The 26569-nt window shown below is 33.6% G+C and overlaps 3 protein-coding genes across 3 annotated transcripts; all 3 read right to left on the reverse strand.

Moving 5' to 3' along the window:
* Positions 1-11659: 11659 nt before the first annotated feature.
* LOC128723221 (protein G12-like) lies at positions 11660-12450 on the reverse strand. Its single transcript, XM_053816939.1, has 3 exons — positions 12108-12450; positions 11873-12039; positions 11660-11784 (listed from the first exon to the last, which is right to left on the reverse strand). The coding sequence occupies exons 1-3, from the start codon at positions 12448-12450 to the stop codon at positions 11683-11685; spliced, it is 612 nt and encodes a 203-aa protein (XP_053672914.1). The 3' UTR covers positions 11660-11682.
* A 6017-nt stretch (positions 12451-18467) lies between these two features.
* Positions 18468-20283, reverse strand: LOC128724181 (uncharacterized). The gene is given in 2 exon segments (XM_053817947.1): positions 18468-19853; positions 19948-20283. Coding segments are annotated over 2 exon segments (1722 nt in total).
* Positions 20284-20873: 590 nt separating this feature from the next.
* Positions 20874-22229, reverse strand: LOC128724182 (uncharacterized). The gene is given in 1 exon segment (XM_053817948.1): positions 20874-22229. A coding segment is annotated over 1 exon segment (1356 nt).
* Between the last annotated feature and the right edge of the window lie 4340 nt (positions 22230-26569).

Here is a 26569-nt window from a genome sequence, read left to right on the forward strand (position 1 = left end):
CCAATTGGCTTTGTTCGCGGGAAGATCCAACATAGCTTCTATGGTAGATGTAGCGTTTTCTGCTGTCAATACGACAAACGATACTGTTGGACCATTCCAATAAATGTTGCCCGGCTTAATCTATGCGAGAGATGATAAAAAAAGAAACTACAATAAATGATATGAGCGAGGGCTGGATTGTAAATAAAGAGAAAGTTTTCCTATGACCAGCGTTCTTAATGCAGTGTGTACTTTTTTTGCTGGCTAAGCAAATCATCTCCCCAACTATTCAATGTCAAGACTTGTGGCGCCTTACCCAACAGCTTGCAAGCCATGTGGAAAAACGCTTTGGGATTATAAAGCGTTGGTGTACAACAAGTTGCTTAAATATTGTTGTACAACAAAATAGATCGCACATTTTTCAACACTCTGGAATACACAAAACATCTTTTTGAAAATTTAATGCTATACTTCAATTTCATTTATTATTTCTTCTATGCCAACATGGTTATTTTTTAAGAAATCTAACAATTTTTTCAAAAGGTTTAATAGATGTAGATACAATTAATACCTTCTCTGGTGATATAAAAATTTTCTTTAGCAAGCAAGTAAAATAGCCTTGAGTAAAAATATGAAAGATAAGAGTTATATTTTAATGTTATCATATTATTTTCAAGTATAACGCATTTTTGTACGTGTTCGCATGCTGTCTATGCAACATCAGAATTAAAAAGAGCATATGAAACCCTTACTATTGCTTCTGTTTATCTTCCCAAGCATCCGTCTTTTCTTTCTTTCTTGCATGATTTCCAATGAAAGTTGATTTCGATAGCCTGTCATACGCACAAGTTGAAAGCAATAACGGCTCATTTCCTGTACGGATATTGGACCATTAAGAAGTAATGATTTGGATGGCTATAAAGGGAGACTCCTGCTCAAAAAGCCTTTTTACCCTTGATATCGAAAATTTTAGATTGCATAGGAGTAAATTTGTCTTTAATTGTATGTGTATTTTCTATAAGCGCTAACGGCATTTTGTAAACTGGCAAACATGTTAACACACTGTTTCTTTCAAAATCTAATATAACGATATGTTACATTGTAGACATAGCGTTAAATACTCTTCTTCCACCATAGTTAGTTTTAATAACAGAAACGATTTTCATTTTGAAAAACATATATTTTGATTTTTCAATCACTATCCAGGCTTGCGAAGTTTACTGCTCCGCATATTTTTGTTGAATAATATCTCTAAATGCATCACCTATACCAAACAACCGTTTATTACATCGAAGCTATTACTTCCGGCAATCAGTTCCTTGAGATTAAATAAACGATTCGAGTAAAATATATTCCACAAACAGTTCAATTTTAACAAAAGATGGTGAATATAGTTTTTTTTTACTTTCCTTTCGTTTTCCTTTCTCTGTACCACCATCTCTAAAGCGTGTACCCTATTATTTGTCCCATTTCCATCGTTGAGAACGTGCATAGAAAGAAGTTGCTTACGTTGACCAAATGTTGGTCCAACTAAAATGCTAAAGTATTCAGTCTACCAAATACCTGCGTTTCATTCACGTCAACGAAACACATTTCGTGTTTCTTTGGTACGTTCGTTGCACATTGTGCATGCGGCTAGAGTTATGCCGCGCAATTCGTTTCGTTAACGGTTTGACCCTCGAATATTTTTTGCAGCCAACAAATTTCTAACCACGTTTTGCATTATCGTATGGGAGTGGTAACGTTGCACAGGATACAACGAACTCAAAAGTAAAAACGGAATAAACTACCGCAAACCTCGGAAGGGGTTTTGAAATATTCTCGGAAAATCATGAATAAGTACGCAATATTTTTCGTATGCAAACGAGTATTTTAGAGCTGTCATTTAAGGTTTATTACAAATACACCCACCGTTCGTGACGCTTTCTAGGCGTGTTTTCTGGACTGCTTTTTCAAGTATAAGAAGCTGAATATTATAGCTTTTTATCCCAGCAATAAGTAGACTTTGCTTATTCAAAACAATTGAAAATAGCACCAATAACAAATCACTTTTCTAGTTTAAATTCTGTATCTGGTTGCTATAAAAAAACCTGTAACATTTCTTCGTTCACTAATTCATAATCAATATATTCAGATACATATATCATCTTATCGATGCATATGTAGTCAAAATATTTAGGTTATTGATAATCATAAGCATATGATTGAAAACAATATGTAATGAATGTAAACAAAATTAAAACAAACTTATTTTTGTAGCAATATTATCTTAGCTCTTGTTTTGTATTATAAAATTTTAGATATATACCATTTACATTTTGTATATTATTGTTCTCATGCTTTCCCATACCTTTTTTATGTGTTTGAATTATTTTCTATGTATATTATTAATATCAATCGTTTAATCTGTTTTGTTTAGTTCATAATACAAACAAGCATTTGCAAAAATTATACAACTATGTATTTTTAGAATATCCGGGAATACAAGTAACATATCGAAATTGCCATACAAATTTAATTCGGTTGAATTCCATGCCTTTGAGTTATATTTAGATTGATCATAAAAATAAAAAAAATAAAGCAATGTATTGAATTCATTCGATGCTAACTAATTTTAAAGAAATTTGAGGGATTTTTTATTAGCGCACTCTTGCTTACCAAAATTTTTAGTCACTTCTTATTCCTCAAGTCAAATTGAAGAAACCATTCCAAAGTGGCTAAGAACGCTCGACATTCATATTGTGCAGCGGTAGAGAGTATTCTTTTCATTCGTTGACCCTTTTGTTACACTGACGAAGAAAAATGAGGATATCAATAAATGTCGGTCTGGAAATGTGGCGTGGCCCAAAATTGCCCTGACTATTGTGGCTGACAGTTGCAAATGAACAGATTTCTATTGTTTATTGGGAGCTATCCGGAGATGCATAAAGAAGCCACTCAGAATCTGCCCCTAGTTAACCATGATTTGTAGAATCAGCACCAATGAAGCCGATTTGGGTACTACTGTTCAAAATTCATTTCTACAATAGATATTGCTTAAAATAAAAGTAAATAACAAAAAAATGAAATTTGGAGAAAAAAATTAGTGGAGTATTAACGTTAAGATTCATACGCATACACATCATGTGTTTTTTATGATGATGTATAAAGCAAAGATTCAATTTATGTACATTATAAACACCTTGCGATCATCGAAGCCGGAACAGCGTAGACATAATTTGATAACAATGAGACGGAAAATTTGTTCTATATGTCTTATAAAACCGATTCTCATACAATTTTTTCGTTTCTTAGTATTCTTAGTATTAAGTATTTTGATTGTTTGCTTTCATTACTTTTGGTAGCTACAATTCATTCTAGTGGATAAATATATAATATATGAAATATGTGCTTAAGAACATTCAATCCCATTAAGCAAAGGTTTTCCTTTCAACCATCTGATACTGACTAGCTATTTGCCATATATAGTTAAACGCACCAGCTGGCGGCATCGGCGACTACGAAAACCAGATTTGTAAGTTTGTTGACCAAAACTCAAATACATTTGAATCGTATCTGACTCATCATTCGCACTTTTCGGCACATGTGAAGCAGGTTGACGCACGATGCTTCGCATACATCGCTAAACCATGATAAAAGAATTATAGTGAAATCAACCATCTATAGTCACTGAAAGAAGCATCGTTTTAGATAAAGAAGAAAAACATACAAGAAGTCGTAACGCCGCGTTGTTCACAGTTCATTAAACTCTTTCTCAGTTGTTCAACGCCTGTTCCCAAGAAGGTAGCGACATAGACATATTTTCACGAGCAACGCAATCAAGACGTTGGATAAATATTGCACGTGTATGTGTTGCACGTTTGAAAGGCTTTTTTTTGATGAAAAATACGCAGCGTGTAACACAGTCAATGAAGTACAAAATCTTAAATTTACCAAAATATAAGTAAAACGAATAAGAATTCGTTTAACTAATATTGTAAAAGAAAAAAAAATCTTTCCGACGAGAATTTTCCAACTGAAATTTTATATATTTGTATATATATATATATATATATATATATATATATATATATATATATATATATATATATATATATATATATATATATATATATATATATATATATATAAATATATATTTATATATATATATATATATATATATATATATATATATATATATATACATAAATATATATATATATATATATATATATATATATATATGTGTGTGTGTGTGTGTGTGTGTGTGTGTGTTTCTATTCAGTTACCCAAAGCACATTAAAAAACCAAGCGATTTCTCAGTTGTCAAATTATCAAAATTATCAAAAACATATATTATACAGTATGCAACAAAACATATTTAATATAAAATCAACCACCAGCCATTACATTTTTACGAAAACTGTTCGACAAAGTTTTGTTTTATTTCCACAGTTAACTATGGATCAATTGGGATCGCTACCATTAGCGCATTACTGCGACAGACACGAATGGCAAAATCTTCACTGCAGTGGAAGAAAACCGAGTCAAAATAGCAAGTCGTTGCTTCCCATAAACGAAGTTGGATTGGCATCCGAAAACAGATGAACACAGCCAGATGTGACACGGTACAGGCAGCAACTGCGGAAACTCAGGCTTCGAATTACAGAAAGAATATTTTAAATTTCTGCTCTCTAATGGCATTCTATAAATATTACAAGTATGTTTCTTGCGTTAATGTTAATCTCGTTTTTCTCATTCATTTTGTTTGTTTTATTTGTTTAAAATAATCGTTGAAGCTGAATCGTTTCTCACGTATAATTCAATGCGTTAAATTGTTTTTTATAAGATTACTTTATTTAAAAATATTTTACTTAACCTCAATCGTAACCTTAATAAAAAAAGACATTCTTAACTCTAGCATAATAAAGCAGAAATCTTCACAAAATCATTAAATTCAAACTTTTTTCAATTCCCGACTGATTCCTAGCCGATTTTACTCGATTTCATTCGGGGTTTTTAGTGTTGCTTTTTATTTCTTATTCATCAACCATCGTTCCTATTCCCCACCCATTCTATCTTGTACTATTCTCTTTGACTCTCTGGCGAGGCAAAGAAGAAAGTAGGGTTAAATACAGACAATTTACTTAATTTCAACCCAATAGCCCATCTGGCCAGAACCCAGTTAGGGGTCTAGAGGAAATAATTTCGTCACTAACATAAGGTTAGTATGCAAGCATTTCTTGGTTCTTTTTTTAAAGACCAAAGCTCAAATAAATTCAATCATCTATTGCTAAGATGGTAAAGAGCAATAAGTAAAAATAAAGATAAACATGTACTGCAAGCCTCATCTTAATTGATAATCATTTGTGCATTTGACCGTATGTTTCCAATTTGCAACCAAGGGAGTTTTATTGTGCTCCCCTCTTTTAATTCCTTTGGAACGTACAAACTCAACAGTTCTAGACAAGCAGCTCAGAAATGCACGATAGAAAATCCATAAATTGTAAAACCTATTTTAAACCAGAATCTTTAGTACCAAATCATCATTGAATAAATTATTTATAACTAATGATATCACCACCCCCTCCTCCCACGTGATACCAATAAACACTCAAAATAATGCAAACGGAACTAGTTAACGGTTTGTCTGATATTCAAATTAAAAAATTGTCTTCATGCATAGAAAAACATAAATAAAAGAAACTTTATAATTTGAGTACAGGAATGACATTTTTTTATTCTGGACAGGTGAACGTATTGAGATATTAACCATGGTAAAAAACCAATTTACTAATAACAAAATGCTCAAATTGATTTGATGTGTCTAGATAATCAGGATTTGGTTAAAAATTTTAACTTACATACTTATCAGGCGCTACAACCGCTTCGCGTTTTTGGCCTGCTCCAAGAGACACCGGAACCGCTCGGGTTGCTAGCACCTTCGTCTGCCAATCTTTAATCCCGGCCTTTTTGGCGGACGCATCCACGCCATCACTCCATCTCAGTTTGGGCCTACCACGACTCCACTGTCCACGTGAGCAACCTAAAAGGATTTTACGGGCTGGGTCGTCCGGTGCCATTCTAATGACATGACCGGCCCACCGGAGCCTGGCGAGTCTAATTCGCTGCACGATATTGAGGCTATGATACAGTTCGTAGAGCACGTCGTTGTATCGGCTCCTCCATTGTCCTTCCACACATACGAGGCCAAAGATCTGAGCATCTTCCTCTAGAACGCGGCCAACAGGGTTTCGTCAGCTTTGGACAAGGTCCATGTCTCAGAGGCGTATGTGAGTACTGGAACTAAAAATATTTTATATTGTTCCAGCTTCAGTCGTCGCGACAGGTATATTAAGTGGAGAAGTTTCCTCAGGCTATAATATGACCGGTTGGCTGCCAGCACCCTTGCGCGCGTTAAGGGTTTCGGATTCGTAGAGAATTAACTCTTTCGAATTCTAGAGTTCAACGATCCATCTATTTAACAAAATTCGTCTTTTTATACTTCTCTTTCCCTACATCTTTTTAACAAAATTCGTCTTTTTATACTTCTCTTTCCCTACATGTATATGTATAATCTCTGCTGTTTTCGTAGCTTTAATGAAAACTATGAACACTTTGACTTTAACACTTCTCTGTCAAACTTTCGTCATACAATGATTGATGCTCTTTTATTTATTTATTTATTTATTTATTTAAATAATTTTTATTTTTTTATTTTTATTATTATTATTATTTTTCTCTCTTTCATGTTTAAATTTGACTCACCTTGTTTATCACTTGACAAATTCTATCATAATCTGTTACGTTAGGTATTGTTGTATTTATATTGTTATCTGGGAGTACTTGTCTATGTATGCCTCTATGGCGAACAAATTTACAAATACAAATATAAATAAATAAATAATCGAGTTAACTAGGATGTAGACAAAGATGTAATGATACTTTAGGATGCATACAGGTCTAATCATACGTAGTATCTCGTAGTATGTTGTAGAAGATGGTCGTCGAGGCTTCCACTCCTGAGCAACGGATGGCCTGCTCTAACGCCAGGTTTAACAGGAGACAGAAAAGCCCATCGCGCTGGCGCAGATCCTTGGTGGTAGCAAAGGGCCTTGAGAGTTTTCCATCCACCATCACCTGACATGTGACGTTGGTCATGGTCATTTTAACAAGCCTAGTAAGCTTGGACGGGATTCCAAAAGAGCTTATTGCGTCGTAAAGTTTTACCCTGGCTATGCTGTCGTATGCGGCTTTGAAGTCTATGAAGAGATGGAAAGATTGGAACTGTTGCTCCGTCATCTTCTCCAAGATCTGCCGCATGGTGAAGGTCTGGTCAGCGGTTGATTTCCCTTTTAGGAATCCTCTCTGATAGTTTCCAACTATCAACTAACAAGACTAAAGAAAAGATTTTACAGGCGATATTCAACACCGTAATACCCCTGTAATTGATGCACTGTAGCCTATCTCCTTTCTTGTATATGGAATAGATGATATCATGATTCCAATCACAAGGCATCCAATCGCTATCCCACACCTCAGTAATGATTTGATGAATTTCGTGTTCTAGTGCTGCACCTCCGTTTCGTCATTATTAGATGAAAGTAGCATGATATCTCCTACCAGTGGCGTGGAGTTGCACGTTGATCGCTTAGTTCATCAAAATACTGAACCCATCACGAAAGGACCTCTGGCTGGTAGCTGACCAGATTTCCATCCTTATTCCAAAATCTGGTCACCTTAGGTATGAAGGTATTTCGGTGACCTGCTATCTTTTTTTAACTTTTTTCCTGGGACATATCGCACTCTGATTCTTTGGAGTTCGTGCACACATTTTCCTTCCCATTGGGCTTTTTGGTACGGTGTACTCGTTTTTCTTCACGTTTGAGCCGCAAATATTCCTCTGCGTTTACATTCTTCGTCGAATGCAGCCACATTTGATGGTTTGTGCCAGCCATGGTGGGAGTGTAGATTTTGCACAGTTCACTATCTTACTATCTGCAACGTATCACTAAGCCAACTAAATAGTGATCGGAATCGATGTTGGATTCTCTATAAGTTCTAACATTAAACAGACCCGCCTGTTTTCGACAGCTTATCAACATGGTCGATCTGGTTGGAAGTGGCTCCATCTAGGTACATCCAAGTGACTTTGTAGACGTCCTGGTGCGCGAACTTCGTACTTCCCACAACCAGATTACTTGCTGCTGCAAGTTGGACCAATCTATTACCATTGTCATTACTGTGCTCATGTAGACTGTGATCACCAATGTATTGGCGGTACATTGGCTCCCTACCGACTTTTGCATTGAAATCTTCTAAGATGAGTTTAAGGTCATGCTTAGGGCACTTATCAATGATTTTTGCGAGGCGGCCGTAGAAAAGGTCCTTCTCCTCTTCGATTTTGTCTTCGGTAGGGGCGTGAACGTTTACGAGGCTAATGTTGAAGAATTTGCCTCTCAAGCACAGGATGTATAGCCTATCATTTATAGCCTTGATGTCGTTGACCTCTGATTTCAGCCGCGGATCAACGGCGAAACCCGTTCCGAGCATATGGTGGCGGTCGTAGCAGCTGTAGTATGCATGGTAGCGTTCTTCACCACGCCTACTTAGCACACCAATCCCTATCCATCGCACCTCTTATAATGCTACAAGGTCTTTGTTCATTGAGGCTAGGACGTCATCTAGTTGCTTCAAGGGTCTGGCTCTGTGCGTACGGGAGTGCGTACGTTCCATGAGTACATTGTCATTGTCCGGGGGCGTTGCAGGGGTCGGTCATCGTTGAGTCCAGTTCTAGGTATTCTTTTTCAGCTTTCTTTAGTCGATGCACACTTGAAGCAGGGTGACTAGCCCCATAAGTAAGCAGCCTGTAGAAGTTAGCAGCCTGTACAATGCAGTAAGCATAAGTAAACAGCCTGTAGAATGTAGTAAACAGAAAGGGGCAGCCTGGATATCGACAAAAAAATACCTCATTCGTCTTTGGATGACATTACCAGTGCTATCAAGCAGCTGAAAGAAAGCCACACATCTGGTTGTGATAGACTGGCAGGAGAGCTCTTTAAGATGGGCCATGTGAGGCTTACCGTTCTCAGGAAACATGAACATTTTTTTTACGGAGGAGTAAAGGTAAAACACACCCAGTTTACAAAAAAGGACGACCCAACGAACTGATCTTGGACCCCAATACTGTTTCGCAGATTTGAGCTTCTTCCTAAAGATTATGTTGTCAGCTATCAAAGTGCCATCGTTTTCGGGAAATCGATCATCAATCAATGTTTTACTCTGAAGTAAATCCTTCGTAAATGTAGACAGCACCAGATCCTTACGTTTTGATCCGATGACTACTTTGGCAAGTCAACACAACGTGCTTAACTATGTGGACCAAATAAGAAGTAAGATAATATTTGGGATAGCGAAATGGTAAAAAGAAGGTGAATGAGAGCGAACGGACGAAAGATAAAAAGAAGCTGTGAAAGATTTGAAACATGTAAACGGTCAAATGAATTTTGAGAAGAAAGTCATTGCTCGAGATCGTTTTAACAAAGCTGGTAAGCTTTACTGAAATTTCATATAACCTCACTGCATCGTAAAGTTTTACTCTGACTATTTTGTCGCATACACCTTTTCAAGTCTTCTTGATCTTTGCAATCTTTTTGATCGTAGGAGTTTGTAAAGCACGATCTATAGGAGTATAGTTATCACGATCTCTCTTCACAATCCGTCTTCAGAGTACACTGATTAAATTGTTGTCCTAAGTTACATTTGTAACAATATAGCAGTGCTCATCAACTGCAGAGAAATTGTCGCCATAAACTGATACTCTGCTTCCAAGCTAGCTTTACCACGTTCAAAACCTCCGGCAAGCAGGACTTGATCTACGTCGCATTGATTCTCAATTAAATCCTCAGGGCTTTGCGTTTTAGTCTAGTGTGCGCCTCGCACACCATCGCTGATGTACATCCGATGAGGTCTGTGTCATCCGTAAAGCCAAGAATTTGGAGAGAACTGGTGAAAATCATGCCCCTCGAATTGAGCTCGGCTACCACTTTTTATCATCTTTGGTATCCATGGGCGCCGGAAAACGTCTCTATTTATTAACTAATAGAAGGTTTGTATTAGTCTGGTGTTCACGCCATTTGTGTAGGATCTGCCGTAGAGTTTTGTCGATGGTGAATTTTGTTTGAAGGCGAGGACACGGCGTTATTTTCATATCGGCTATCGCAATAGTCCTCCCTACTGTTTTCTGCACCTGCGTTAAATCTCCTGTATTTGCTCCGTGCAGGTGTTCATTGAAATAACTCTTCCACCTATCGATCATGTACCGCTCGTCCTTCAAGACATTCCTATCTGCATTGCGACACAACGCGATCTAGTGAATCCGTTCCGTATCACATTCACATTCAACATACTACAGAACACTACAGTCAAGATGAGAGTTTCCCCCAAGTGAGATAGCTGTTGTATCACTTTTCCGTCTGATTTTTTAAAGCATCGCTTCGTCTCGTGGAAGAGCCGTGTATGCTGTCTTCTCAGTCCTGTATAGTTCTCCACGTTCTGTTGAGTCTCGCGCTGGACCATACAGGCACACGTTGCGTTCTTCTCGGATAGTGAACGCCTGCACTCGTCTTCGACCCATTCATTTCTCTGGTTGGTTTGCTTCAGCCTATCCGTGTTGAGTCTCGGAGTGGACTGACTTCGTAGTTTGATAGTTACGGCAAGTTTCTGACGTAACTCTACCATAATCAAGAAATGGTCTAAGTCAACGTTTGCTCTTGGCGAAGGATTTTCAGGCCAAAGGTCATTATCATTTGTTAGCTAGGGGAAGCTGAAACTTGGTTCAGATAGTTGGTTTGTACGCCTCCTCCTGTCCAAACTGCGCATTCAGGTCTTCGATAATAATTTTAATGTTGTTTTGTAGACAGTAGTATAATAAGACAGTAGTATAAAGTATAATTTTATAATCTTTATAAAAGAGCGAAAAAGCTATTCGGTTTGATTGCAGAGTATTAATAAAGGGTGCACCGTTATTTTACGTCTCAGTAAAGCAATTCTTTACGTTTTATTATTCATATCTCTGAAAGAAATCGTTGAGACGAACAATTTCCAAAAGATAAGTGATTTTGGATTTTGGACGTTTCATTCCTTTGGATCTTTGAGTTTACTCCTTTCCTGCTTATAATAGCAGATAGTATTTCTTATGAACAATTACGTACCGCTTCTTACACTAATTAGTACTAACACTGTCGGTTCCTTGTCACTATATCGAATGAATAATTAGCAGGGCGTAGTTGGTGTTGACAAGAAGGTGATTATTACGTAAGGTTCAACATGAAGACACATCAATTCATAAGTTTTCTATTTTTTTTACGGGAATAATGATCTATTCCTATCCACGACCGTTGCATATCAATACCACGACTCACGTTTCGCAAATAATAGAGAATTAAAAAAATTCCTTAGTTTTAAACTTCAAATTTCTGTTGTAGTCTATAAATAAAAAAATTTTAGATTACGAAATAGCATTTTTGCCGAATGGCTATTAGAAGATTCCCTCTACTCAAATTATTTTTTTCTGACAGACTGAATGTGATAGATGAGAAGTAAGTAAAGAAGGAGCAAAAATATATATACATATATGGGAAAGTTGTGTTTTTATTTGAATTTACAAATGCACTGTGTATCAACAAGTGTTCATTTTTCATTCAATACCAGAATTGATATTTATTTCCATCCGAAGAAAGCTTTAACCAACTCCACTATGTAATCTACATCGATACCATGATCACGTAATTTTTGCACCAATGCTTGCACTTCAGCAGAGTTCTAAGCAAAAATGAAATTGAATAAAACATATCGGTCAATTTCTTATTGTAAAACACATGAACATGAAGGTCGATGACTTTGTACATACCTCGAATAACTCTACTAGTTTCTTGTATTCGAAACTCTGAAGTTTTTCAAACAATTCTTTGAATTCAGGACTAGTTTTCATTTTCTCATCAAACAAAGCCTCTAGCTCTTCGTTTGGCAAAAGAGCAAGTGCTTCTTGTAGCAAGCCGTTCAATCCCCCCGTACGTACTGCTGAAAATAATGGTTTAAAATTGTGTGATTTACTGCATCCTATAAGTGACAATAACTTTACTTACGGCTTCGAACGGATGGTTTCAAGGGTGTCAAACCAAAGAAGTTTGCAACGGCATTTAAAGAGTCATATGCTGGAACACCTGCATCTTCTAAATAATTCAACAAATCGAGTACTTCATTCAGGGCAAAGAATTGATCCCACACCGATGCAAATTCTTCTCCTTGAAGATACAGGAACGCATCCTGAACTTCCTTGTCGGTAAGGAAATAACGAAGGGCTAAATTCACTAGGTCGTCAACAGGAAGAAGTGCGACAAAATCGTCAAAATCATCCGTTAGAGCGCGCTGAGTTGGGGCACAGGCTACGCTGGCGATCAAAGCTATCACGATCACTGCTAGTTTCATTGTTTTCTATTTGCGTACACAGTTCTTCTGATGGTTTCCGAAGCAAGCATCCAATCCTTTTATACCTTGTACATTTCCCACTTCAGTTCATGCTAAACGTACTTCAGTGTGCATGCGGTCAAAAGTCGGCTATCGCCCTTGCCAAACAATGCCACTTGTAAGCCATCTTCAAGTGGGCATCTTTTACAGCTCACCGGTTATCAACAAGAAATTCTTTCTTTTACTGCATGTTGAATTTATTATACACATGGTTATCTTACAACATTATTGCGCAATCACGGAGGAACTATAAATATAGGAGCATTAAAACTAAAAACTGTTCATGAGCTATTTTTGAATTTTGATATGCAAATTAAATTTGTTATTATTTTTTTTTAATTTAAATAACGCAAAACGATGAACACACCCTAAACAGGCATCACTTGAATAACGTGTATCTTATTGCGAACCATTCGGTTTAACAGTACAGGAAGTAGCTTGGATAAAACATGCATTCATAAAAGACCATGTTAAAAACAACACTTATGCTATGTATGAAAGGATTCAATAACCCTCCCATATTTTTTTTTATTCTTTACGGGGTCGACCCGTAGGCGCTCTAGATTGGTATCGTGCCTAGATTAGAAGCTTTGATCTTTCCACTACACTCTTCCTAGTAATTTAACCATACTTGTTCCTCAAAATGGAATCGGCTATTCGTGTACAAACTTCACATCAGAAAGATTTACACTTCTGTGAATAATAAAATATTTACCTTCCAGATAGTATTTCCCTCCTTCGTTGCTCGATCGTTAATAGCACTCTAGCATCTCACTCATGTTGATTGTTTCGCATTCTATTTTGATTCTTGCAATTAACTTTCTTTGCACGCACTAGTAAAAATAACTGTGTAATCTTATATTCCAGCTGGTTTAACCGATGGAAAAAAATGTAAAACGTTCCAAAGTATAGAGTAGTAGTGTCTGAAGAAGGAAGTATGAGACTTGTCAAATAAACTTTACTAAACATAGTATCATTTACGCAGCTGTTACATTTTGCTTAGCTGAAGTATTATAAATTTTAGATAACATTTATATTTACCAATGGAACAGCCAAAGGCTACATTTCATAACGAAACACTGATTTTAACTGCAAGCAACTTTACAAAATTGCTATTATTATTTTATTGTTACTGAGATACAGGTATCATCGCTCGACGGATAAACTTGAGAATTACAAAAGTTACTTATTAATTCTCGTTTTAGTAGGCATATCGCTTAAAGCCCATATTCAACTTATTTGTCGAGCTTGAGCCACCGCAGTCGACCAAGTAAGCTTATAATACATCCCCTTGCATGCAGTATGAAAAAAAAACTTTGTTTACAGCATTTTTAAGAATTTAAAACACTGGTTTTACTTACAACACAGCACTGGGTTTACAACAGTATTATTTAAGACAAAGAAAATTATAAACAATTTTCATGTAAAGCCGCATTATGTTAACAGAATCAACCTATTTGGCAATCTTATGCTTTGAAAAGGAGTCATGCACTTTCTTTTCTAAATTTTTCACAAGAGATGAAAAACCTTCATAGATCTATTTCTTTCTAAATCTATAAAAGTAATAAATGATTCGTAAAGGGTTTTTTATTTATCACTCTTACCCGGCGACCAACCGTACTCAACGTGTTATTATTTTTTCTCAAAAACAAGTACACAAGTGATTGCCTGAATGAATGCGTTATTCTATGCACTAAAGAACATGTTACCTCCTCCGCGTTTCAAGCTATGGCACATTCTATTCTTGAGGATTCAAGCTACCTATTCCATTGCAAATTCAGTGTGGCAAGTTACACGTCGCTTCGATCAATATTATTTCCATTTTAGATTTCCATGTTTCATGTATTTATAAGACGTCATTAAAATTAATGCAGTCTCAAGACCTCTTTTCATCCCCGACATTATTTTTACAAGCACAAAAACGCGGTGCTAGTAGTATTTGATATGCATAATAGCTTATTTACTCTGGTCTTAAACGAAATGCATTCGAAGATTTATTTACCTTTAATAACCCATAAATGATATTCATACTTGAACATTTTCCCTTCGTATATGTCTTAGATTTATTTAAAATAATTTGTTTAAACATTATGTATATTCGTAAAATAAAAATTATTAGGAATCAAAAATAAGTTCAAAAAAAAAATATTATATTTTTTTCCCAAAACTCATAACGTTTTGAAAATAATTACAAACAATCTAGATCCTTGATGTATTATCAACATATACTTTTGCTTGAATAACTTAGCAGAAGACAAGTAATACAAATAATATTTCATTAATTTTTCGTATTCGAGAATTTGATGGTAGCATGCTCCATTAAAAATCCGATCACAGCATCTTTGTTCCTATTTCCAGCGATTTCGTACCCTGAATACAAAAGTAACATCGTATCCTTTTGGAATAGTGAACTACCGGTCGGATATCTGTTGCTACGACGGCTGATTGTCAACGGCAGAACTCGAGAGTTTTCTGCATCTCATTCAGTTTCCTCGCAAACCTCACAAAGATACTAAAGAATTAGATATTTTTCAGGCACCCATGTCCCTGGAGTCGACAACACCAAAAGCAATGAGCAATTTTGAGGAACAATTTTGCTGCTTGCTTGAAAGCCTAAAACTTAAAATGGCAATCACCCGTAGCCCACAGTCTTTTCATGTCAGGCAACATCTCTTGAGAGATAAATGTAAGTGACAGCTGTAGTGATAAAAGAATATTTATGACAACTTTTGGTAGACAATGTTTGTTTCGTCATTACGTAAGAACGGTTATTTCGCAACAAAAAAAAACAATTTAAGCAAAGATATCAATAAATCAGACATAATAAATCTGGTCATCGGCTGCAGCCAAATTTTTTGATAAGTATTTTCTTTGTGTATCCCTGAACATGACTATATGAGAGTGTCCTTTTCAATATATCTTAATATATATGCATATATATATATATATATATATATATATAAATATATATATATATATATATATATATATATATATATATATACATATAAATATATATATATATATATATATATATATATATATATATATATATATATATATATATATATATATATATATAAATATACATACATATATATATGTTTATATATATATATATATATATATATATATATATATATATATATATATATATATATATATATATATATATATATATATATATATATATATATATATATATATATATATATATTTACAAACACATATATATAACTGGCCAAAAAAATGTTGCAGTTCGTGGTGAACATCTGTACGTATTGAAAACGTGTTTGAAGTTTGGCAAGTTTCGCTGCAACAAAAGACAAATGAACGATTCACAATTTTGTAAAGAAATTTATTTTTACATCATTGCATTCTGCTGACATAAAATCGTTTGGTTGAGGTGCGCAAATAAATCCATCACTGGCTGAAGTCGCAGCTGTGTTTGTTAGAAACTTTTAGATTTTCTTTCAAGATAAATCGCTCCTTGGAAGCTTGAAAATGACAAACAGGCCACAATTATTCTTTTCAAAAGAAATCAAAAACACTAAGTTAAGAAAAACACTAATGAATGTTTACAGCTATTATAACAGTAGAATTAAACCCGAATAGATTAGATTCCATTTATATCTTCTCCAATACAGTTGCTCGAAATACAATATCAAACTTTAGCATTCATTCCTACATAATTTGTGCTTAAATATTCTCAAATAAAAACTATGTTGATTATTCGATTCAGTGTGGTTGTCATTATTCGTGTTTATAGTTGTATTTGCATTTTGCTTTCTACGTGTTTTTTTTTTCAAGTGGCGTGAAATTTATCGTAATAAACTACTTGCGTAATTTTTTAGGTGTTCATTCGGATTGAAGCTGTTTAATGTAGTTTATTTGGATAGTATATGCGGTGGAGTTATTTAATAATTATATTAATTAAAGTTATAATACTTGATGGAGTATTTCGTGCACTACAATCCCATGGTAAAACACCAATTTTCTGCGTTCATCTAATTCCGTTCAACTCCAACGCTTTCAACTTTTTTCTAATCATGTGCCGTCTTATTTTTTCATCATTTCTTATCATCGATTTATCTCCTTGTATTGTTATCCTTCATGAGCGAAATTTCATGATCCAAATGATAAATTCTGCCGAAATTGCAGTTTTACTATTACTTTTTTGTTTATTCCAATATAGACCCAACGGTTCCATTTCCTGTCCACCATGTCAAAACGTTCCATCCCATCAACATCAATGTTCCAATGGTTTACAAAAACATCATTGATTTGTGGCTCTCCTATCTAGCAAAAACATTAACTTCAGCTTGGAGATAAGCTTGACAGAAACCAAATTGGACGAACTCAAATCCAATTCTGCGCACGGGGTGATGTAAAACTGATCGCACTTAAGAAATCGTCCAAAACTTAACCTTAAAATGAAAAGTCAGCACAGCCAGGTTTCGGGTAATGTCAACTAGTCATACTGCAGCCTGATTAGACTTTTCCATTCAAAATATAGTCTCAGTACATGCATATACCTCTGAGACATGGATTTTTGTTAACTTATATACGTTTAGACAAAGATGAAACCATTACAATCATAGTACAGCGTTCAGCAGCGAAATTGCAACGGATTAATGAATTCTGTCTAGACTATGATAAAGAAGTAATGATAGGTTCAAATTGGTCTAGAATGATGATGTTTCGATTCCTCATGAAACAGATCAAATTCATGGATATATAGTGGTTATATTTCATGGTAAGTGAGTAATTAACTATTTCTGGTTCTTTTATCCAACCAACAAACCTAAAAATTTCAATCTATAGATTTTTGAGTAACGCTAGCATTACCTTTTGGTCATTTGTTGTTGAATACGAATGACATTAAAATATGTGCTCCAATTTGTAATGTTGATGGCTGAATGTTGCTGCAACTCTATCTAGTATTGTAATATTCGATGTGCGTTGCTAATTATCTTTCTGATAATATTATACGTATGTTAATATCTTTTACTTGCAACTAGTTTCCTATAAACTTTAATTATCAGAAGAGCATCCAGATTACTTCAAGTGCGGAAGTGGTCCATAATCTGGAAATCTTACTGAGTTCACAATTCACTTTAAAACAACAGATCAATGAATTATATGCAAAAATCTAGCGGACCTCTGGATTAATCTTCAAAAAGCCGTCAAAACAATTTTTGAAAATTGATCACTTTTCGCATGTACGTTGAGCAAAACATCTTGCGTAAGTTTTCCTTACTCAATTGTTGTGGGACTGTTGGACGACTGCAACCATAGCAGCTCCAAGTTTCTGTCGCTGATAAAAAAAATATATCCTCTTCAGTAAATTCCCGTAGGATTTGGGAAAGAAGTTTTAGTTTAAGCTATGAAATTATAAAATAAAAATCATAAAAATTTCACTGCTTCCAACACTGTGGAAAAACATTCCAATTCAATGCATTCCACCATTTTTATTACTCTATTCTCTATCTATCACTTTTTTTTATTTATATCCATCGCTCTTTTCTACAGCTATCTGTATCTCAACACAATCTATCTACCATTTTCCTATTCACAATCTTACACCTCATTCCGCTGTTCTACATCTGTATTACACTCCATTCCAGTGCATTCTTACTTTTTCTTACCTAACACTTTTATCAAACTCTATCTAGATATTCTATTTTGTGTGAACAATCTTACATTCCAAACGCTTACCGTACTCTTAGTACTCTCAACTTTTACATTTACACGTTAGTTCACTGCACTAGAGATGTAGAATCTTCACGAACTCTTGGAAAAATGATCTCAAGCTAATTGAAAGCCAGCATTTGAGTTTTGATATAAATATTTTAATTTTAATCATATTCGACATGATTTATTAATCCATAGAGAAATTACTATCAAAAAAATGTATATTATCTAACAACATGACAACTGTAGCACATTTTAGCATCAATTCATCTTTATAGATTTTTCTAATTTTTCTTTTTAAATTGTCCATTAGAACCTAACAGTTTGCATACAACGTTTTCCAACAAAAAGCATCCAAAACCAATTCCCAATCCTGTTGCTAACAGCTCCCATACAGGAATAAGATCATCTGTCAAAAATATTAACTCATTGAATTTTTGTTTTTGATAGGCATACTTTTTACTATAAACCCATTTCCGAAGTTCTTTCTGATACAGTCCTACCTCTAACATGATATCCATATATCTTTGATACTGTCTGACAGCTGGACATTGCCAACTAAAGACAATATGTTTTACACGATGGAATACCCTCGGTTTAATTACTATAAGCTCGACATTTGACGGTAGTTTCTGATTAAACGGATTGGAGTTGACAAAATGGGGAAGATCGCACCTCGCTACTGATGCGTTGTGTACTAATGTATTTACATCCATTACATTCAATTCTCTAACCACATGATTTACTGCCCTTGGCAACTCATATTTCAATCCTTTCTGTACAAAGAGACTTCGGTTTTGTGCAACGAATTCCTCTACTGTCTCGGGATTTTTCATGAATGGGTCTGCAGACATATGCGAAAGAAGAATAGCTTGGTATGTTTCGCTCAATAAAAAGATGAGCACAGCAATAGCGCAAGTGATTAAACGGTAAGGTGTTGATAATTTATGTTCAGGCTTACTAGTACCAAAAATATACTTAACTATCAGATTACGTGATACTCTGTTGGGAAACAACAAACCGGCTAACTGAGCAACTACTAAAACACCACCAATCACAGCCCAAACTTCCCATTTGAATGGAGCAAGTAATATCAGCAAATGCATCCGATCGTAACGGCGCGGTAGTATGATACAAAACTGTTGAAAATCTTTCCAATACGCAATTTCAAAGAAATTTCCAACCATATCTACTGGGTTTAATAACACATGAATTTCTCCAGCCAGTAGTTTCGCCAATAGCTTCTGGAATTCCTTTTCTTTATGAAGACGATATCTTGCTCCTTGAGTTTTGAGTATTGTCAAAAAGTGAGCCGTTTCTTCACTTTTTATTCCATGTTTCGTGTAGTACATATGTGAAAATATTGGAACGAAACCTATTTTGTATATAAAGTTACGAAAATTCGTCAACGTATCATCAAACAATCGTTGTTTCGCTTCTAAACTATTATTAACCTTGATAGGTTTGTGCACTAATGCTCCAGTAATAATAACATTTGCCTTTGTCTCGTTATCACGGGGAGTGATGTATTGTAACACTTTTAAAATACCACTCTTTTTCAGTTCGATGGAATGCCTAGTAATATGAAAATCAGAAACACCAGAAAAAAACTGAACAAATATGGCATATTTAACAGGATTTTTTAACCAAAGCGAACCACCCCAACGGCACTGCAAAAGAAAAAAAAGATTCGTAATGGTTCAAATCAATAAAACTGTTTAGATTGCCAATGCTTTCCAGCATCGTATATCACATGCAACTCACATGTCATTCATTCACACAAATTTGCATTACCAAGGATGGTTTGCGTTTTATTGTACTAAAATGCGAAGTTAGTCCCACGGACTTCGACACTGAACTAATACGACTCACTGCGACATATGGATATTCCCTATGGAGTCTAACTATTACATCTTCGAATACTGTTTCATCACAATTTACGCATAATAAATCATGAATTTGTGTACGATCTTCCACTATTCGATCAATTACATGACGGACTAACGAAAATGCCTCCCATGAACTAGCGTATGCATCTAGGGCATGGTGACCGATAATACAAACAATCACAATCAAACGATTACAAGCAGATTCTTTCATTATAAAAACCCAACGACTGTTGACCCTTAAAAATGAGCAATTCCATTTTATACTGTTTTCACACGCACATTGAATATTGCAGCTGAGTACGTTCTCACGCTGTTCGAAACAGAATTAAACTATTATTACAGCGTTGCCTGCTTTCATTTTTCTTTATTAGCCACATGAGCTGTTATACCGATTATAACGAATGGCACAAACGGCTTTTTTTAACTATAGCCATTAGTCCTATAATCATACATTATAGACTCTTCGATTTCTAGGATATAAATCGATCTTCGGAAAAAAGATATATATATTTTTAGCAAAATTGAAAAAATAACGTTTTTTTATAAAAAAACTAAGATATTGTTTTTTTTCTTCTTGGCATAGTAATGTAATTTTTTTTCCAAGAATACAGTTTACTGCAAATTAGATGCATTTCGACAGTATTTATTGACATTGATGTGGAAATTTTACAAGAAGTTAATAATTATAATTATAGTTAACGCTTTCTGAATTTATTGTGAGACATGCTATATCGTATTGCAATCACTTCATGTTACAGTTGTTCATGTCAAGGAGTTTGATTGCAGTTTGCGGGTAGCACTTTAACGAGTGTGTCGATAACGATTCTTGAAATAATACAGTATCCATTCATTTGCAAAAACAAGCGCACTTACTATCAAACCAAACCCGAACAGCTCCCACACTGGTATCAAATCGTCTGTCAATACAATCGAATCATTAAAAGAAGCTTCTTTTTCTCGAAACATTCTCTTCGGATACCATTTTTGATAGATAAAGTGGTAAATACCAGATTCAAACAACCAATTCATGTAAAGTTGGTAATTACGCATTGCCGGGCTCAACTGGCTAAATGATACATAGTTTGGTAAGTAGAATAATGGAGGTTGTACCGTAATGAGTTCATTTCTTTCAGGTAGAATTATTTTTAATGGGTTGGTGTTCCAAAAACTCGCATCCGAACAAGGCTGAACCGTAGCATAGGAAAATATAGAGTAAAGCGTCATAGAGGAACCTATGATGTGCGTTATCGGTATCAATTTTGTAGGAATCATGTGCTTCATGCCTTCTATGGTGTAAAGCGTCAAATTCAATTCGAGAAAATCTTCAATTGTTTTCGGAGGTCTTACATAAGAATCAGCCGCTATCAAAGATAACAGAATCGCTTGATAAGTTTCCGTGAGTAAGAAAATGACAACACACACTGAGCACACCATCAACCGTGCCGATGACGTGAGAGCATGCTCTGCTGGGCCACTTCCAAAAAAACACATCATGATAAGATTGTGTTGAAATTTAGTAGGAAAAATTAAATTTAACAACTGCATGAAAAGCAACAAAACTATTAAAACCACCCAGATGTGCCAATTGAAAGGATGAAAAAGCAAATCCAAATGCATCCGTTCAAACGTCCTTGGTAGCGTGATGCAGTATCCTTGATGCTCCGGCCAAATAGCCCAGATAATGTTGAAGCGAAACTTACTCTGCATAACGTTCAGCATTACATCAAGCTTTCCATCATTGAGGGCTTGTAAAAGTTTACCAGCGTCAGATGCTTTGATAAAATGATATTGAAAACTAGCCCTCTGCTAGGTTGTTATTAGCTGAAAAATATCCAATTCAAATCCCGTAACAGTTCTATTGACAACAAACGTTTTTGCGGACATCGGCGTGACTGTTACGTGATAAACAAATCCGTCTAGTTTGGTAAGCGATCCATTAAAGAGAATATCAGGCACCTCAGAAAGCATAGTTTCAAAGAAACGAGGAACAATGGCACCACCACAGCGTATCTTCGTACGACCGGATTGTTGACCCAGGTCGTTAAATACCTGCACCACTCGTAAAACAGCTGCTTTCTTTGCGTCAGCAAATGCCTGTAAAGATGCTTTTTCCGATGAAGAATAGAAAAATTGAAAATATATCGAATGTTTGAACATTTTGTGGGCTGGTAAGAGTTGCTGCAATAGACACTAAAAATTAGAAAATAAATTAAAGAAACAACTTCACTCATTGAATATGTTCAATCGAAACGGACTAACTTGAAAGTGCATACCTGTCCGTTGTATACGCAAGGCACTAATATAATACTAGCTTTGTACAATCCGATCTCATTTTCGAAAATATTAGTTGTGCTATTGATGTTTATAATTGGTGTGTAAGGATACTGCTTCTGGAATTCTACGAGGAAATCTTCAGCCCAATAGCCATGGCAATCGATGCACAAGGCGTCATGAAAACCTGGTACTTCACGATATAACCTATCTACAACATGCGATAGCAAAAGTAACACATCTGAATGATAATTAAATGCCTTTGCAGGTAGCATAAAGCATACAACTGTTAAGAAATGTATTAAGGACCGCATGATTGAATTTTCTGAACGGAGTTGTAGCAAGACGAAACAATGATCCTGGATTGCATTACAACGCACAAAAGATACATTACTTATATAAATAGATGTTTTATTAAAGTTTTAAAGCTCATCAAAATGTTAAATTGCATATTGAAATGAATGTTTGTTTATATATATATATATATACATTCACAAATACATATAATTATTTCTTTGTTTTATATATACTGATTTAAATGCACAAAAACGCGCATCTCTCGGCATAACACAAAAACAAACAAAGATTTTAATTTTTTATTCAATTTTTTTTATTTTATTTATTCCTCTACAAAGGGTAGTCCTATAAAAAACAGCTTGCCTAGTAATTCAAAATATAAATCAAAATTTTAAACTATAGCCGATTTGACTGACTTTTTTATAAAATATGCTTCTTCTCATACTTTGCAAAGGGTAGGAACTTTGTTGGGTGGTAAAATGGGGCTCTTGTAATACAACTCTTTTAGGAAAATATTAAAAAATGTTCAAAAAATTCAATAACGAACGATTTGGTCGACATTCAGCACGTTTGATTATTGTAGCTATTTCCGGACTGTGGTAGAGTTTTAATCCTACCCAAATCCTCCTTGATCTACGGCTGATGGCAAACATACAAAAGATGATCAATTTGCTTGAGCTTTACACATATATTTCTTATACACATACTTTGTTTATAATACTGGGATTCGCAGTTGATGCTGAGCAACGTTTTTATTCTTCTTATTCTTCTTCTCCTCCCATCATAACCCGATTAAATGATTATATATTGAGGTACCCATATTAGCACAGTTTTAATTGTAAAAAAATACTCTACAATGCAAAAGATAAATGGTTTGCCTGAGTTGTTGTTTATTAGTGGTTTTCTGTTCTTCGAAAAAAACGCTGATTTCCCTCGCTTTGGAATAGAAGTGAGAGGTAGTAATTATTTCAATAGATGACATTTAAATTGTTATTAGTGGGTAGTGTCAGAAGGATAATAAACTGATGAGCCATATTAGTGCAGAAGGATAATAAACTGGTGTGCCATATAAGGGAGTATTGTGAGAGAATCGGAAATACCTGAACATATCTTAGATGATACGTAGTTATGGAAATGAAATTATGATCAGCAAAAAAAATTTAGGCAGCTACGAGATATATAAAAAAATCACAAGGTAAGGTTGATGAACAAAAAGAAAATAATAAGACGATAAATGATTAATAATGCTTAAGCGTAAAGATGACTATGAAGAAAACCTAATAATTGAATATAACATAATAAATTATTTTTCATCCAAGAAAACAATTTAAAGTATGATCCGTATGAAATCAGGTAAAATGAAAATAAAATTGGTCTAGAATGTGTAATGTGTGTATGAAGCTTGAATAATTGGAATGCTTGAAGCACGCTACTTTATAGAGAAAATTGATCAATTAAAGACAAAAATTTCTATGTGCCGCAGTGAACCATTGATTCTTGTAACATAATAGCATTCAGTTTAGCATACGTAACATGGAAATGGCCTAGTGATCAATATATATATATATATATATATATATATATATATATATATATATATATATATATATATATATATATATATATATATATATATATATATATATATATATATATATATATATATATATATATATATATATATATATATATATATATATATATATATATATTTATATATATATATATATATATATATATATATATATATATATATATATATATATATATATATATATATATATATATATATTTTTATATATGTATATATATATATATATATATATATATATATATATATATATATATATATATATATATATATATATATATATTTATAAATATATATATATATATATATATATGTATATATATATATATATATATATATATATATATATATATATATATACATATATATATATATATATATATATATATATATATATATATATATATATATATATATACATATATATATATATATATATATTTATATATATATATATATATATATATATATATATATATATATATATATATATATTATATATATACACATATATATATATATATAAATATGTATGTATAAATATATATATATATATATATATATATATATATATATATATATATATATATATATATATATATATATATATATATATATATATATATATGTATATAAATATATATATATATATATATATATATATATATATATATATATATATATATATATATATATATATATATATATATATATATTTATATATATATTTATATATATATATATATATATATATATATATATATATATATATATATATATAATAGCATATATATATATATATATATATATATATATATATATATATATATATATATATATATATATATATATATGTATGTATATATATATATATATTTATATATATACACACATATATATATATATATATATATATATATATATATATATATATATATATATATATATATATATATATATATATATATATATATATATATATATATATGCTATGAGGAAAACGAAGTCAGGAATCCAATAGAAACTCTCCTACATATTTTTAGTTTTTTACTTGGCGATGCAAATTTAATCTTAAAATCAACATTAACAATCAAATAATGGCAGAAACACTTCCAAAACACGAAACAAGAGGATTTAACATGCATACTAAATGGCCTAAAAACCGTTTTTGAAAGGCCCTTTCTAGTTTTGATCCTTATGCATGAGCAAATTGAGCTTGATTCCAAAAACAAACAAATTCGTTTAATTTCGATGGAACCATGTCAAGGGGTAAATATTGCTAGTTGTATGTTTTTCTGTGCGCAAAGCAACTCCTGTCAGAGCATTCTACTGTGCTACGTGCAAAATGGACGTCACGTCCGTCCATGTCATTGGAACACTGATTCCTACATGATAGGAACTTGATTTTATACACCAATACCTTGAAATCTGTACATGACTCGTGCATTCCTTCGTGTTATTTGGTCTGCTTTCCTTGATTCGTTGCGCTGTCTGAACAGTTTGGGACGATCGTGAACCTGAGCACAAATAGAACCAACAACACGTTGACGGTGCCACGCACGAATTGTTGTTAGAGATTTATTTTCAGTAAAACCCCAAATCCGCCAGGAAACACGTTTAAAAAGGGTAGTCTAACCCAATATCGCTAAAACACAAAACCCTGTGGTAGACAGCAAATCTAATTCGATTGTATCCGCAGTCTTTATCATGCGGTTCTAGCTTACAGAACATTCCAAGCTGTAGATAGCGATATTAAAAATCGAACTTTTTATGATCCCATTCCTAATCGCTTTAATTTGCAACACTCCTTATTCTTTCAGAAAATACTGAGAAATTATCGTTTGCTTAAAAATCACTTTCTTCAATGCACTCAATACAGAAGACCAAGGGTAAATTTAAAAGGAAACGACCAAATATTGAGGTTCCTTTACCAAATGCTGACAACGCCGTTACATCAATCGACTGTAAAACTGTATAAAATCGTACGTACATCGAGATATGGTTATCTGTTTGTCTATGAAATGAAATAATGAATAAATTGTTTGTCTATGAAATGAAATAATAAATGAAATCAATATTAAATGTGCTTAAGTACATAAACTATTGCTCAGTGAAAACATATAATAAAACAATAATTACAAAAGGCATTCGTTAACCTGCTGGGTAGAATACTGAAATCTGATGCATTTCATATGTCTAAGAAGACTTCAACTGACCTGATTTATTACTTTATTCATACGTTCAAAATTAATCTTACTAGAAACCATTTGTTTGAGCAATATATGTTAAGGGCAGAATTATAAGAGATAAATTGGTACTCTATTGAAATTTTAGTCTA

This window comes from Anopheles nili, chromosome 3 (assembly GCF_943737925.1).
Source record: "Anopheles nili chromosome 3, idAnoNiliSN_F5_01, whole genome shotgun sequence".
Taxonomy (NCBI): Eukaryota; Metazoa; Arthropoda; class Insecta; order Diptera; family Culicidae; genus Anopheles; species Anopheles nili.